The sequence below is a fragment of the Pimephales promelas genome, chromosome 16, assembly GCF_988280905.1.
Source record: "Pimephales promelas chromosome 16, fPimPro1.hap1.1, whole genome shotgun sequence".
In the NCBI taxonomy this organism is placed as follows: Eukaryota; Metazoa; Chordata; class Actinopteri; order Cypriniformes; family Leuciscidae; genus Pimephales; species Pimephales promelas.
In genome coordinates this window covers 17530484-17545654 of record NC_142784.1, presented here as the reverse complement: position 1 = coordinate 17545654, position 15171 = coordinate 17530484, and the positions used below count along the sequence as shown (strand labels likewise).

The following is a 15171-nucleotide window of genomic DNA, read 5'->3' as shown; positions in this document are numbered from 1 at the left end:
TTCGATATCTCAGCTCTGGAAGAGGCTAGAGCCTCCATTTTTGCACTCAGGTCTAAGTCTCATGGCCCTCTATCAGAATTTGGGAAGATTGGAGAAACTTAATTTTTCGCCCCCCCAAAAAAAACGTAAGGTTTTTTTTTGCACCTGACTGCAAAAATGGAGGCTCTAGCCCCTTCCAGAGCTGAGATATCGAAACTCAAAAGTTCAGCCCGAAAAAAAAAAACGACAGTGGTACCCCTTACGTTTTTTTTTTGGGCGAAAAATTACGTTTCTCCAATCTTCTCAAATTCTGATAGAGGGCCATGAGACTTGGACCTGAGTGCAAAAATGGAGGCTCTAGCCCCTTCCAGAGCTGAGATATCGAAACTCAAAAATTTGGCCCGAAAAAAAAACGACAGTGGTACCCCTTACGTTTTTTTTTTGGGCGAAAAATTAAGTTTCTCCAATCTTTCCAAAATCTGATAGAGGGCCATGAGACTTAGACCTGAGTGCAAAAATGGAGGCTCTAGCCTCTTCCAGAGCTGAGATATCGAAACTCAAAAATTCGGCCTGAAAAAAAAAACGACAGTGGTAGATCTTCCCAAAGAAGACAGTGGGCTATCAGAATTTGGGAAGATTGGAGAAACTTAATTTTTCGGCCCAAAAAAAAAAAAACGTAAGGGGTACCACTGTCGTTTTTTTTCGGGCCGAATTTTTGAGTTTCGATATCTCAGCTCTGGAAGGGGCTAGAGCCTCCATTTTTGCACTCAGGTCTAAGTCTCATGGCCCTCTATCAGAATTTGGGAAGATTGGAGAAACTTAATTTTTCGCCCCCCAAAAAAACCGTAAGGGGTACCACTGTTGTTGTTTTTTCGGGCCGAATTTTTGAGTTTCGATATCTCAGCTCTGGAAGGGGCTAGAGCCTCCATTTTTGCACTCATGTCTAAGTCTCATGGCCCTCTATCAGATTTTGGGAAGATTGGAGAAACTTAATTTTTCGCCCAAAAAAAAAACATAAGGGGTACCACTGTCGTTTTTTTTTCGGGCAGAATTTTTGAGTTTCGATATCTCAGCTCTGGAAGGGGCTAGAGCCTCCATTTTTGCACTCAGGTCTAAGTCTCATGGCCCTCAATCAGAATTTGGGAAGATTGGAGAAACTTAATTTTTCGCCCAAAAAAAAAACGTAAGGGGTACCACTGTCGTTTTTTTTCGGGCCGAATTTTTGAGTTTCGATATCTCAGCTCTGGAAGGGGCTAGAGCCTCCATTTTTGCACTCATGTCTAAGTCTCATGGCCCTCTATCAGAATTTGGGAAGATTGGAGAAACTTAATTTTTCGCCCAAAAAAAAAATGTAAGGGGTACCACTGTCGTTTTTTTTTTCGGGCCGAATTTTTGAGTTTCGATATCTCAGCTCTGGAAGGGGCTAGAGCCTCCATTTTTGCACTCAGGTCTAAGTCTCATGGCCCTCTATCAGAATTTGGGAAGATTGGAGAAACTTAATTTTTCGCCCCCCCCCAAAAAAACGTAAGGGGTACCACTGTCGTTTTTTTTTCGGGCCGAATTTTTGAGTTTCGATATCTCAGCTCTGGAAGTGGCTAGAGCCTCCATTTTTGCACTCAGGTCTAAGTCTCATGGCCCTCAATCAGAATTTGGGAAGATTGGAGAAACTTAATTTTTCGCCCAAAAAAAAAACGTAAGGGGTACCACTGTCGTTTTTTTTCGGGCCGAATTTTTGAGTTTCGATATCTCAGCTCTGGAAGGGGCTAGAGCCTCCATTTTTGCACTCATGTCTAAGTCTCATGGCCCTCTATCAGAATTCGGGAAGATTGGAGAAACTTAATTTTTCGCCCAAAAAAAAAAACGTAAGGGGTACCACTGTCGTTTTTTTTCGGGCCGAATTTTTGAGTTTCGATATCTCAGCTCTGGAAGGGGCTAGAGCCTCCATTTTTGCACTCAGGTCTAAGTCTCATGGCCCTCTATCAGAATCCAGAGTTTTGGGAAGATTGGAGAAACTTAATTTTTCGCCCAAAAAAAAAAACGTAAGGGGTACCACTGTCGTTTTTTTTTTCGGGCCGAATTTTTGAGTTTCGATATCTCAGCTCTGGAAGGGGCTAGAGCCTCCATTTTTGCACTCAGGTCTAAGGGCCAATCCCAATTCTACCCCTTACCCCTTCACTTTCCCCTTCCCCTCCGTTTTGCGCGTCCACGTGAAGGGGTAGGGCTGTCCCAATTCTCTTTTGGTTGGAGGGGGAGGGCTAGAGTGAAGGGCCAGATAGCCCTTCAAACGAAGATTTTTCAGGAGCACACTTCAAACGAAGGGGTATGAGAAGTGTCACTGCTAACCCAGGCTGGCTGCCCAAGCGACAAAGGAGACCCATAAATTTAAGTATTTGTGGCTTTAATAAGTATTATAACGACAAATAATGATTTGCTTTATGTTACATTCAATATTGTGTTCATATTTACGGTCAGTTTTTTCACAGAAACGTTTGTAAAAAAAAAAAAAAAAAAATCGCTAAAATTACTCTAGTTTGCTAACGATAGTCCCGCAACATATTTTCGTCGTCTCCATTGTTTCCTGCGAACTTCACAAGATGCAAGAAAATATAGCTGTAACCCACGCGACTGATAACTGCATCTGTCGACGGGATCTTGGAAGTTGTGATAAACATCGGCGCATCTCCTGTGACGTAGGCGCTAGCGACGACTTATAATGACGTTTAACGGAGGCGTAGTGGTGTCCAATTTCTTAGGGGAATATTTTCACCCCTACGCATTGCCACTCTGTTTCAAGGGTCAAGGGGAAGGCGAAGGGGTAGGGCTAGGGGAAAGGGAAGGGGTAAGGGGTAGAATTGGGATTGGCCCTAAGTCTCATGGCCCTCTATCAGAATTTGGGAAGATTGGAGAAACTAAATTTTTCGCCCAAAAAAAAAACGTAAGGGGTACCACTGTCGTTTTTTTTTTCGGGCCGAATTTTTGAGTTTCGATATCTCAGCTCTGGAAGGGGCTAGAGCCTCCATTTTTGCACTCAGGTCTAAGTCTCATGGCCCTCTATCAGAATTTGGTAAGATTGGAAAAACTTAATTTTTCGCCCAAAAAAAAAACGTAAGGGGTACCACTGTCGTTTTTTTTTTTTCGGGCCGAATTTTTGAGTTTCGATATCTCAGCTCTGGAAGGGGCTAGAGCCTCCATTTTTGCACTCAAGTCTAAGTCTCATGGCCCTCTATCAGAATTTGGGAAGATTGGAGAAACTTAATTTTTCGCCCCAAAAAAAAAAAACGTAAGGGGTACCACTGTCGTTTTTTTTTCGGGCCGAATTTTTGAGTTTCGATATCTCAGCTCTGGAAGGGGCTAGAGCCTCCATTTTTGCACTCAGGTCTAAGTCTCATGGCCCTCTATCAGAATTTGGGAAGATTGGAGAAACTTAATTTTTCGCCCAAAAAAAAAACGTAAGGGCTGTGGGTACCACTGTGGGTTTTTTTTCGGGCCGAATTTTTGAGTTTCGATATCTCAGCTCTGGAAGGGGCTAGAGCCTCCATTTTTGCACTCAGGTCTAAGTCTCATGGCCCTCTATCAGAATTTGGGAAGATTGGAGAAACTTAATTTTTCGCCCCCCAAAAAAAAACGTAAGGGGTACCACTGTCGTTTTTTTTTTCGGGCCGAATTTTTGAGTTTCGATATCTCAGCTCTGGAAGGGGCTAGAACCTCCATTTTTGCACTCAAGTCTAAGTCTCATGGCCCTCTATCAGAATTTGGGAAGATTGGAGAAACTTAATTTTTCGCCCCAAAAAAAAAAACGTAAAGGGTACCACTGTCGTTTTTTTTTCGGGCCGAATTTTTGAGTTTCGATATCTCAGCTCTGGAAGGGGCTAGAGCCTCCATTTTTGCACTCAGGTCTAAGTCTCATGGCCCTCTATCAGAATTTGGGAAGATTGGAGAAACTTAATTTTTCGCCCAAAAAAAACCCGAAAGGGCTACCACTGTCGTTTTTTTTTCGGGCCGAATTTTTGAGTTTCGATATCTCAGCTCTGGAAGGGGCTAGAGCCTCCATTTTTGCACTCAGGTCTAAGTCTCATGGCCCTCTATCAGAATCCAGAGTTTTTGGAAGATTGGAGAAACTAAATTTTTCGCCCGAAAAAAAAACCGTAAGGGGTACCACTGTCGTTTTTTTTTTCGGGCCGAATTTTTGAGTTTCGATATCTCAGCTCTGGAAGAGGCTAGAGCCTCCATTTTTGCACTCAGGTCTAAGTCTCATGGCCCTCTATCAGAATCCAGAGTTTTGGGAAAATTGGAGAAACTTAATTTTTCGCCCCCAAAAAAAAAAAAAAACCGTAAGGGGTACCACTGTCGTTTTTTTTTCGGGCCGAATTTTTTAGTTTCGATATCTCAGCTCTGGAAGAGGCTAGAGCCTCCATTTTTGCACTCAGGTCTAAGTCTCATGGCCCTCTATCAGAATCCAGAGTTTTGGGAAGATCGGAGAAACTTAATTTTTCGCCCGAAAAAAAAAAAACGTAAAGGGTACCACTGTTGTTGTTTTTTTCGGGCCGAATTTTTGAGTTTCGATATCTCAGCTCTGGAAGAGGCTAGAGCCTCCATTTTTGCACTCAGGTCTAAGTCTCATGGCCATCTATCAGAATCCAGAGTTTTGGGAAAATTGGAGAAACTTAATTTTTCGCCCGAAAAAAAAAAAACGTAAGGGTTTCTGACACTGTAAGGACACTGTCGTTTTTTTTTCGGGCCGAATTTTTGAGTTTCGATATCTCAGCTCTGGAAGGGGCTAGAGCCTCCATTTTTGCACTCAGGTTTAAGTCTCATGGCCCTCTATCAGAATCCAGAGTTTTAAGAAGATTGGAGAAACTTCATTTTTGGCCCGAAAAAAAAAACGAAAGGGGTACCACTGTCGTTTTTTTTTTTCGGGTCGAATTTTTGAGTTTCGATATCTCAGCTCTGGAAGGGTCTAGAGCCCCCATTTTTGCACTCAAGTCTAAGTCTTATGGCCCTCTATCAGAATCTAGAGTTTTGAGAAGATTGGATAAACTTCATTTTTCGCCCAAAAAAAACCCCGAAAGGGGTACCACTGTCGTTTTTTTTTTTCCGGTCGAATTTTTGAGTTTCCATATCTCAGCTCTGGAAGGGTCTAGAGCCTCCATTTTTGCACTCAGGTTTAAGTCTCATGGCCCTCTATCAGAATCCAGAGTTTTGAGAAGATTGGAGAAACTTCATTTTTCGCCCGAAAAAAAAAAAAACTAAAGGGGTACCACTGTCGTTTTTTTTTTTTCGGGTCGAATTTTTGAGTTTCGATATCTCAGCTCTGGAAGTGTCTAGAGCCTCCATTTTTGCACTCAGATTTAAGTCTCATGGCCCTCTATCAGAATCCAGAGTTTTGGGAAGATTGGAGAAACTTCATTTTTCACCCAAAAAAAAAAAAAAAACGAAAGGGGTGCCACTGTCGTTTTTTTTTTCGGGTCGAATTTTTGAGTTTCGATATCTCAGCTTTGGAAGGGTCTAGAGCCTCCATTTTTGCACTCAAGTCTAAGTCTCGTGGCCCTCTATCAGAATCCAGAGTTTTGAGAAGATTGGAGGAACTTAATTTTTCGCTCAAAAAAAAACAAAAAACGAAAGGGGTACCACTGTCGTTTTTTTTTTCGGGTCGAATTTTTGAGTTTCGATATCTCAGCTCTGGAAAGGTCTAGAGCCTCCATTTTTGCACTCAAGTCTCATGGCCCTCTATCAGAATCCAGAGTTTTGAAAAGATTGGAGGAACTTAATTTTTTGCCCCCCCAAAAAAAACGAAAGGGGTACCACTGTCGTTTTTTTTTTTTTGGGGGGGGGGGGGGGGGGGGTCAAATATTTGAGTTTCCATATCTCAGCTCTGGAAGGGTCTAGAGCCTCCATTTTTGCACTCAAGTCTAAGTCTCGTGGCCCTCTATCAGAATCTAGAGTTTTGAGAAGATTGGATAAACTTCATTTTTCGCCCAAAAAAAAAAACGAAAGGGGTACCACTGTCGTTTTTTTTTTTGGGGGGGGGGGGGTCAAATTTTTGAGTTTCCATATCTCAGCTCTGGAAGGGTCTAGAGCATCCATTTTTGCACTCAGGTTTAAGTCTCATGGCCCTCTATCAGAATCCAGAGTTTTGAGAAGATTGGAGAAACTTAATTTTTCGCCCTAAAAAAAAACGAAAGGGGTACCACTGTCGTTTTTTTCTTCGGGTCGAATTTTTGAGTTTCTATATCTCAGCTCTGGAAGGGTCTAGAGCCTCCATTTTTGCACTCAAGTCTAAGTCTCATGGCCCTCTATCAGAATCCAGAGTTTTAGGAAGATTGGAGAAACTTCATTTTTCACCCAAAAAAAAAAAAAAAAAAACGAAAGGGGTACCACTGTCGGTTTTTTTTCGGGTCGAATTTTTGAGTTTCGATATCTCAGCTCTGGAAGGGTCTAGAGCCTCCATTTTTGCACTCAAGTCTAAGTCTCATGGCCCTCTATCAGAATCCAGAGTTTTGGGAAGATTGGAGAAACTTCATTTTTTCACCCCCCCCCCAAAAAAACGAAAGGGGTACCACTGTCGTTTTTTTTTTTTTTTTGTGGTCAAATTTTTGAGTTTCCATATCTCAGCTCTGGAAGGGTCTAGAGCCTCCATTTTTACACTCAGGTTTAAGTCTCATGGCCCTCTATCAGAATCCAGAGTTTTGAGAAGATTGGAGGAACTTAATTTTTCGCCCAAAAAAAAAAAAACGAAAGGGGTACCACTGTCGTTTTTTTTTTTGTGGTCAAATTTTTGAGTTTCCATATCTCAGCTCTGGAAGGGTCTAGAGCCTCCATTTTTGCACTCAGGTTTAAGTCTCATGGCCCTCTATCAGAATCCAGAGTTTTGAGAAGATTGGAGAAACTTAATTTTTCGCCCTAAAAAAAAACGAAAGGGGTACCCACTGTCGTTTTTTTCTTCGGGTCGAATTTTTGAGTTTCTATATCTCAGCTCTGGAAGGGTCTAGAGCCTCCATTTTTGCACTCAAGTCTAAGTCTCATGGCCCTCTATCAGAATCCAGAGTTTTAGGAAGATTGGAGAAACTTCATTTTTCACCCAAAAAAAAAAAAAAAAAACGAAAGGGGTACCACTGTCGGTTTTTTTTCGGGTCGAATTTTTGAGTTTCGATATCTCAGCTCTGGAAGGGTCTAGAGCCTCCATTTTTGCACTCAAGTCTAAGTCTCATGGCCCTCTATCAGAATCCAGAGTTTTGGGAAGATTGGAGAAACTTCATTTTTTCACCCCCCCCCCAAAAAAACGAAAGGGGTACCACTGTCGTTTTTTTTTTTTTTTTGTGGTCAAATTTTTGAGTTTCCATATCTCAGCTCTGGAAGGGTCTAGAGCCTCCATTTTTACACTCAGGTTTAAGTCTCATGGCCCTCTATCAGAATCCAGAGTTTTGAGAAGATTGGAGGAACTTAATTTTTCGCCCAAAAAAAAAAAAAACGAAAGGGGTACCACTGTCGTTTTTTTTTTTGTGGTCAAATTTTTGAGTTTCCATATCTCAGCTCTGGAAGGGTCTAGAGCCTCCATTTTTGCACTCAGGTTTAAGTCTCATGGCCCTCTATCAGAATCCAGAGTTTTGAGAAAATTAGAGAAACTTCATTTTTCGCCCGAAAAAAACAAAAAACGAAAGGGGTACCACTGTCGTTTTTTTTTCGGGCCGAATTTTTGAGTTTCGATATCTCAGCTCTGGAAGGGGCTAGAGCCTCCATTTTTGCACTCAGGTCTAAGTCTCATGGCCCTCTATCAGAATCCAGAGTTTTGGGAAGATTGGAGAAACTTAATTTTTCGCCCGAAAAAAAAAAAACGTAAGGGGTACCACTGTCGTTTTTTTTTTTTTCGGGCCGAATTTTTGAGTTTCGATATCTCAGCTCTGGAAGGGGCTAGAGCCTCCATTTTTGCACTCAGGTCTAAGTCTCATGGCCCTCTATCAGAATCCAGAGTTTTGGGAAGATTGAAGAAACTTAATTTTTCGCCCGAAAAAAAAAAAACGTAAGGGGTACCACTGTCGTTTTTTTTTTTTTTCGGGCCGAATTTTTGAGTTTCGATATCTCAGCTCTGGAAAGGTCTAGAGCCTCCATTTTTGCACTCAAGTCTAAGTCGCATGGCCCTCTATCAGAATCCAGAGTTTTGAAAAGATTGGAGGAACTTAATTTTTTGCCCCCCCCAAAAAAAACGAAAGGGGTACCACTGTCGTTTTTTTTTCGGGTCGAATTTTTGAGTTTCGATATCTCAGCTCTGGAAGGGTCTAGAGCCTCCATTTTTGCACTCAGGTTTAAGTCTCATGGCATTCTATCAGAATCCAGAGTTTTGAGAAGATTGGAGAAACTTCATTTTTCGCCCGAAAAAAAAACGAAAGGGGTACCACTGTCGTTTTTTTTTCGGGTCGAATTTTTGAGTTTCGATATCTCAGCTCTGGAAGGGTCTAGAGCCTCCATTTTTGCACTCAAGTCTAAGTCTCGTGGCCCTCTATCAGAATCTAGAGTTTTGAGAAGATTGGATAAACTTCATTTTTCGCCCAAAAAAAAAACGAAAGGGGTACCACTGTCGTTTTTTTTTTTTTGGGGGGGGGGGGGGGGGGGTCAAATTTTTGAGTTTCCATATCTCAGCTCTGGAAGGGTCTAGAGCCTCCATTTTTACACTCAGGTTTAAGTCTCATGGCCCTCTATCAGAATCCAGAGTTTTGAGAAGATTGGAGGAACTTAATTTTTCGCCCAAAAAAAAAAAACGAAAGGGGTACCACTGTCGTTTTTTTTTTGTGTTCAAATTTTTGAGTTTCCATATCTCAGCTCTGGAAGGGTCTAGAGCCTCCATTTTTGCACTCAGGTTTAAGTCTCATGGCCCTCTATCAGAATCCAGAGTTTTGAGAAAATTAGAGAAACTTCATTTTTCGCCCGAAAAAAACAAAAAACGAAAGGGGTACCACTGTCGTTTTTTTTTTCGGGCCGAATTTTTGAGTTTCGATATCTCAGCTCTGGAAGGGTCTAGAGCCTCCATTTTTGCACTCAGGTTTAAGTCTCATGGCATTCTATCAGAATCCAGAGTTTTGAGAAGATTGGAGAAACTTCATTTTTCGCCCGAAAAAAAAACGAAAGGGGTACCACTGTCGTTTTTTTTTCGGGTCGAATTTTTGAGTTTCGATATCTCAGCTCTGGAAGGGTCTAGAGCCTCCATTTTTGCACTCAAGTCTAAGTCTCGTGGCCCTCTATCAGAATCTAGAGTTTTGAGAAGATTGGATAAACTTCATTTTTCGCCCAAAAAAAAAAACGAAAGGGGTACCACTGTCGTTTTTTTTTGGGGGGGGGGGGGGGGGGGGGGGGTCAAATTTTTGAGTTTCCATATCTCAGCTCTGGAAGGGTCTAGAGCCTCCATTTTTGCACTCAGGTTTAAGTCTCATGGCCCTCTATCAGAATCCAGAGTTTTGAGAAGATTGGAGGAACTTAATTTTTCGCCCAAAAAAAAAAAACGAAAGGGGTACCACTGTCGTTTTTTTTTTTTGTGGTCAAATTTTTGAGTTTCCATATCTCAGCTCTGGAAGGGTCTAGAGCCTCCATTTTTGCACTCAGGTTTAAGTCTCATGGCCCTCTATCAGAATCCAGAGTTTTGAGAAAATTGGAGAAACTTCATTTTTCGACCGAAAAAAACAAAAAACGAAAGGGGTACCACTGTCGTTTTTTTTTTCAGGCCGAATTTTTGAGTTTCGATATCTCAGCTCTGGAAGGGTCTAGAGCCTCCATTGCACTCAGGCCTAAGTCTCATGGCCCTCTATCAGAATCCAGAGTTTTGGGAAGATTGGAGAAACTTAATTTTTCACCCGAAAAAAAAAAAAAACGTAAGGGGTACCACTGTCGTTTTTTTTTTTTCGGGCCGAATTTTTCAGTTTCGATATCTCAGCTCTGGAAGGGGCTAGAGCCTCCATTTTTGCACTCAGGTCTAAGTCTCATAGCCCTCTATCAGAATCTAGAGTTTTGAGAAGATTGGATAAACTTCATTTTTCGCCCAAAAAAAAAAAAACGAAAGGGGTACCACTGTCGTTTTTTTTTTTGTGGTCAAATTTTTGAGTTTCCATATCTCAGCTCTGGAAGGGTCTAGAGCCTCCATTTTTGCACTCAGGTTTAAGTCTCATGGCCCTCTATCAGAATCCAGAGTTTTGAGAAGATTGGAGAAACTTCATTTTTTACCCGAAAAAAAAAACGAAAGGGGTACCACTGTCGTTTTTTTTTTTTCGGGTCGAATTTTTGAGTTTCGATATCTCAGCTCTGGAAGGGTCTAGAGCCTCCATTTTTGCACTCAGGTTTAAGTCTCATGGCCCTCTATCAGAATCCAGAGTTTTGAGAAGATTGGAGGAACTTAATTTTTCGCCCAAAAAAAAAAACGAAAGGGGTACCACTGTCGTTTTTTTTTTGTGGTCAAATTTTTGAGTTTCCATATCTCAGCTCTGGAAGGGTCTAGAGCCTCCATTTTTGCACTCAGGTTTAAGTCTCATGGCCCTCTATCAGAATCCAGAGTTTTGAGAAGATTGAAGAAACTTCATTTTTGACCCGAAAAAAAAAACGAAAGGGGTACCACTGTCGTTTTTTTTTTTTCGGGTCGAATTTTTGAGTTTCGATATCTCAGCTCTGGAAGGGTCTAGAGCCTCCATTTTTGCACTCAAGTCTAAGTCTCATGGCCCTCTATCAGAATCTAGAGTTTTGAGAAGATTGGATAAACTTCATTTTTCGCCCCAAAAAAACCCGAAAGGGGTACCACTGTCGTTTTTTTTTTTTTGTGGTCAAATTTTTGAGTTTCCATATCTCAGCTCTGGAAGGGTCTAGAGCCTCCATTTTTGCACTCAGGTCTAAGTCTCATGGCCCTCTATCAGAATCCAGAGTTTCAAGAAGATTCGAGAAACTTATTTTTTCGCACCAAAAAAAAAAAGAAAAACGACAGCACTGTCGTTTTTTTTTCGGGTCGAACTTTTGAGTTTTTCTGATCTTCTTGAAACTCTGGATTCTGATAGAGGACAACATGGGAGGTCTAGCGAGGTCTAGTTTAGGTTAGCTAGTGTAACCCTTAAATGTTCACAGACATTTTATTAAGGAGGCTTATCAAATGTAAAATAACGCTGCATAGTCTTCAGTGTATAAATTAAACATAGATTAAACAAACCTTATTAAAGTTACAGAGGTTATTTAATCAAGAGCAGTGAGTGGTTTTTAACAAGTATAAAACTGCAGATAGCTGCAGGTACTAGGCTGCTGTAACTTTAAGACCACATGCACAGATCCAATATACTAATACATTCTGTACACCTGCATTTTCGTTCTCAACCTCGTTAATTTAAACTCAATGGACTATGTTTATAGGATACTCATCATGACGGGAATTTTTTTAACATAATTTTGAGTGAATTTTCCAGTGGAAGGCGCGATTCGCCAATTAAAACCAAGTATTCAAAACAGCCATACAATAACTAGTTATAACTTTAATCAACCTATAGAACCTTATTACAACTTGTTTCGTTTTAAATTTAAAACTACTGAGGACCAAACTTACCAGTCTGAAGAACATCAGTGATCAATGTGGTATAGTGCAGAAACACTTCATCTCTGCTTGAGTTGATCATTTTAATCACGTAAACTATAGAAAACAGAACACATTTAAAATATAAGTTAGTATAGTGTTAAGCCTTGGCAACATACAGTATTTGAACATTATCTGACTTTAGTTCCTTACCATAGTCAACGATAGGATCGTAGCATGCATATCTGCTCCGGGTGTTAGTTTTCATATTCTTGCTGAAGGTGACTTTCAGGTTTGGACAACCACCTGGAAAGTGTGAAATGTATATCTGGTTTTCACTTATGCATTTGTGTTCAAATACAATCACAGTATATAGTTTTTCCCACCTTCTGCACATGTACACACATCCCCACTACACAGTTTGGAGATCATTGGGCTTTTCTGAGGGGCTGTATAGAATATGCCACATCTCTTTTCTGTGTAACAAATATGGCATTAGTCAGTGTTCATACTCAAAAGTGTTGTCAATAAAGTGTTCTGTTCATAGTGTTTGATGACCTGGGCTGTAATAGTCATAGATGACAGCAGGAGCAGGTTGGACAAGTCCCATGGGAACAATCTGGTCAGCACCAAACTGAAGACACTCCTCGGTTTCTGTGATCTGTTGACATGAACCATATAATCAAATATTCATGTCTGCTGGATCGGTTGCATAAGTGCTGATGAATAAAAGTGGAGCCAATTTAACTCAATGACATTTATGTTCAAATTCAGCAAAAAGAAGAAAAAAGAAACTGTAAAATGTCTGTGATTCTTGTATAGAAACTCCTCCATTACCTTCGCAAAATAAAGAAAGACTTTATTATGGTGGGTTTCGTAGTGATCATTGTACCTCTCTGAGCCCTTTACATTCTGTGGGGAAAACAAATATAAAATATGAATGTATTTTTCTCTAAAAATCCAGAAATATGGTGCTTATTGTAAGAAAACTTACCATATTGAAATGTAAATATTAAATATTATTAATACCTACATTGTACTTAAAGAATACTAAGTCAATATGATATAATGTATGTTTGAGAACTACATGTAATAATAATAAAAATGATAAATGCATATGCACCTGTTCCAAATCCTTGATGTTTGGCATCAGTCCACTTAGGAGTGAGATGTCCACCATGACCATGCCAACAGAATTGTTCTTTTTCATGCTTTTGGAAGATAGAGGAGAGAATTTAGGCCAAACAATTCTGCTGAACATTTATATAACAAATCAATCATTTTCAAGTGTATAAAAAGATTGTTTATTGTGCTCACCCCACACACACTGTGTATATGAGTGAACTCTCTTTCTTTGGCTCCTCTGAGATTTGTCTTTTTCTACGGCTGCGGAGATCAAACCATTCTATGCTGCTCATGGGCTCATCTTTTTGATCCTCCTCGGCTTCGTAGTTGTAATAATCATCAAACGTTTCTTCCTTATTGTTCATTTCTAGAGAAGAGCATATTGACTTTAAGTCCTAATCTGAATTAGTAGTAGATGACGTTTGTAACTACTCCTCCTCGCCATCTGAGGTCATCCTCACCCAAATACTAGATCTCTGAAACGTTCATTTAATGGATAGTTTAAACATCCTGTACGGCTGAATAAAACATTTAAACTTAAAAAAAATGCTAATTTAACTTCTTATTCAGAATGACGTACAACAACCGCAGCTGTCACATTACATGTTACGTACTGTATCCCAGCTCTCCTTCCACCGTAACACTAAGGTGAAAAAGATCACAGTATGATTCATCCTTTTTCATAGTTCTGTATGTCTGCACAACCTGTAATGAGCAAAAAGCCATTTAAAATAAAAACTGAAACATCATAGATCATCAATAATTTTTAAATTTGGAGAAAAAAAAAAATCTTACTGCTAATGTTCCATGTCCTGTTCCCTGAACATTTAGGGTAACTTTACCAGCATTTCTGATCTGTGTAAACAAGTGCACATATAGTATGGGTTTTATACTTATGGCATACTTTATCACATTTTTAAAGAGAAATAAAATCACTTGATGCGTTTTCTGCAGCCTGATGATATTCCCCATTGCAATTGGATGTTTCAACATATCAAAACGTTTGTTCCTTTTTAATATTGGTTGGACTAAAGCCATGAACCTAGTTTCAAAACGCTTGAATATGGAATATAAAATATGGAACATGGGTTCACTCGTTTAAGAAAGAAAAGAAAATCTGGATGAGTCATCACTAGTAAAGTATGCATTTATCTACTAAAGATAGTATTCTATAGAAAGTATTCTTTCTTACCTTGACAGCTTCTGTGGTGAGCGCATTATATTTGGTCAATTGAAAATCTTGCTTTTTGCCATTTTCAAGGCACATTTCCACCCTCAGATCCAGGTCTCCTATATCGTTGTTCTGTATGCTGTATTTCGTCAAAGCCTCAAGGGCCACGACTGTATCCTAGATATACACACATATATATATATATATATATATATATATATATATATATATATATATATATATATATATAGCGTTAAGCGCACAGGAATAAATTATAATATTCAGAATTAAACAGTGTAGCTGACTTAAATTGATTCTGTTAAATCGCTACCTTTTCAAAAATGAATCACTACTTTTTCAAAAATTAATAGATTTTTCAGAAAAGAATCGATACTTTTTTCAAAAAGAATAATGTAACAAAATAGTCATGTAATAAATGTATAATAATAATAATAATAATGTAACAAATATATAATAACACTGTAATAAATATATAAGTACATTGTAACAAATGTATAATTACATTGTAAAAAAATATATAACTGTAATAAATGTATAATTGCATTGTAATAAAAGTATGATAACACTATTTTGGATCATTCTTAACCCCCCCCAAAAAAAGCTACGGACTGCAGCTTTAAGATTGTAATTTACAGTAGTGTAAATCAGTAGTGTCCAACTTTTCTGGGCTGGCAGATGCAATTACCACCCTATGAAGGATTGACCCAGCTCTCATTTCATCAAAAATATCTTAATTTGTTTTCTGAAGATGAACAAAAGTCTTGCATTTTTGGAACTACATGAGGGTGAGTAATTACTGACAGAATTTTCATTTTTGGGTGAACTACTGTAACCCTTTAAGAAACATTTTTTTATTATTAAATTTTTTTGAAAAGTTCAAAAGAACAGCATTTATTTGACAGAAATCTTTTGTAACATTATAATGTATTTATTGTCACTGATTAATATTAATGGTAGATATATTAATATAAATGGTAGAATATATGCCATTAAACTGTTTAGAAAAACAAAATTCTAAATATAGCATTACAACACTTTCTTGTTACTGTTTTAGGAATTATTAAGAATTGGGAGTAAAGTCACATTTCAATATTTAATAGTTAACTCTTTCCCTAAATTGATGGACATTTCAATTATATGTCAGAAAATGCTTCAGCAACATAGTTTCCCGGCTTTTCGCTGCTATAGGCCTATGGTAGGGGGTGCTATTAGGCATATTCTGAAACTGAAACAGTCATGTCTGAGTACTGATCTCCTGATTAAAACACATGCAAAGTAGATGCAGAAACATGCGTTGTCATATGGAATCATATTCATATGTAAAATAGTGTGAACATTAAACAGCATA

General features: G+C 39.1%; 1 protein-coding gene across 1 annotated transcript in view; it reads right to left on the bottom strand.

Annotated features, from left to right (window-relative positions):
• The window catches only part of c4 (complement component 4), a 72192-nt gene that overhangs the window by 47330 nt on the left and 9691 nt on the right, over nt 1–15171 (bottom strand). The window contains exons 30-39 of the mRNA XM_039670492.2: nt 13824–13979; nt 13427–13486; nt 13246–13336; nt 12824–12998; nt 12630–12717; nt 12344–12418; nt 12065–12167; nt 11893–11982; nt 11720–11812; nt 11540–11623 (exon numbers count right to left, since the gene is read on the bottom strand). Coding sequence (XP_039526426.2) covers nt 11540–11623; nt 11720–11812; nt 11893–11982; nt 12065–12167; nt 12344–12418; nt 12630–12717; nt 12824–12998; nt 13246–13336; nt 13427–13486; nt 13824–13979 — 1015 coding nt within the window. The remainder of the gene's footprint in view (nt 1–11539; nt 11624–11719; nt 11813–11892; nt 11983–12064; nt 12168–12343; nt 12419–12629; nt 12718–12823; nt 12999–13245; nt 13337–13426; nt 13487–13823; nt 13980–15171) is intronic.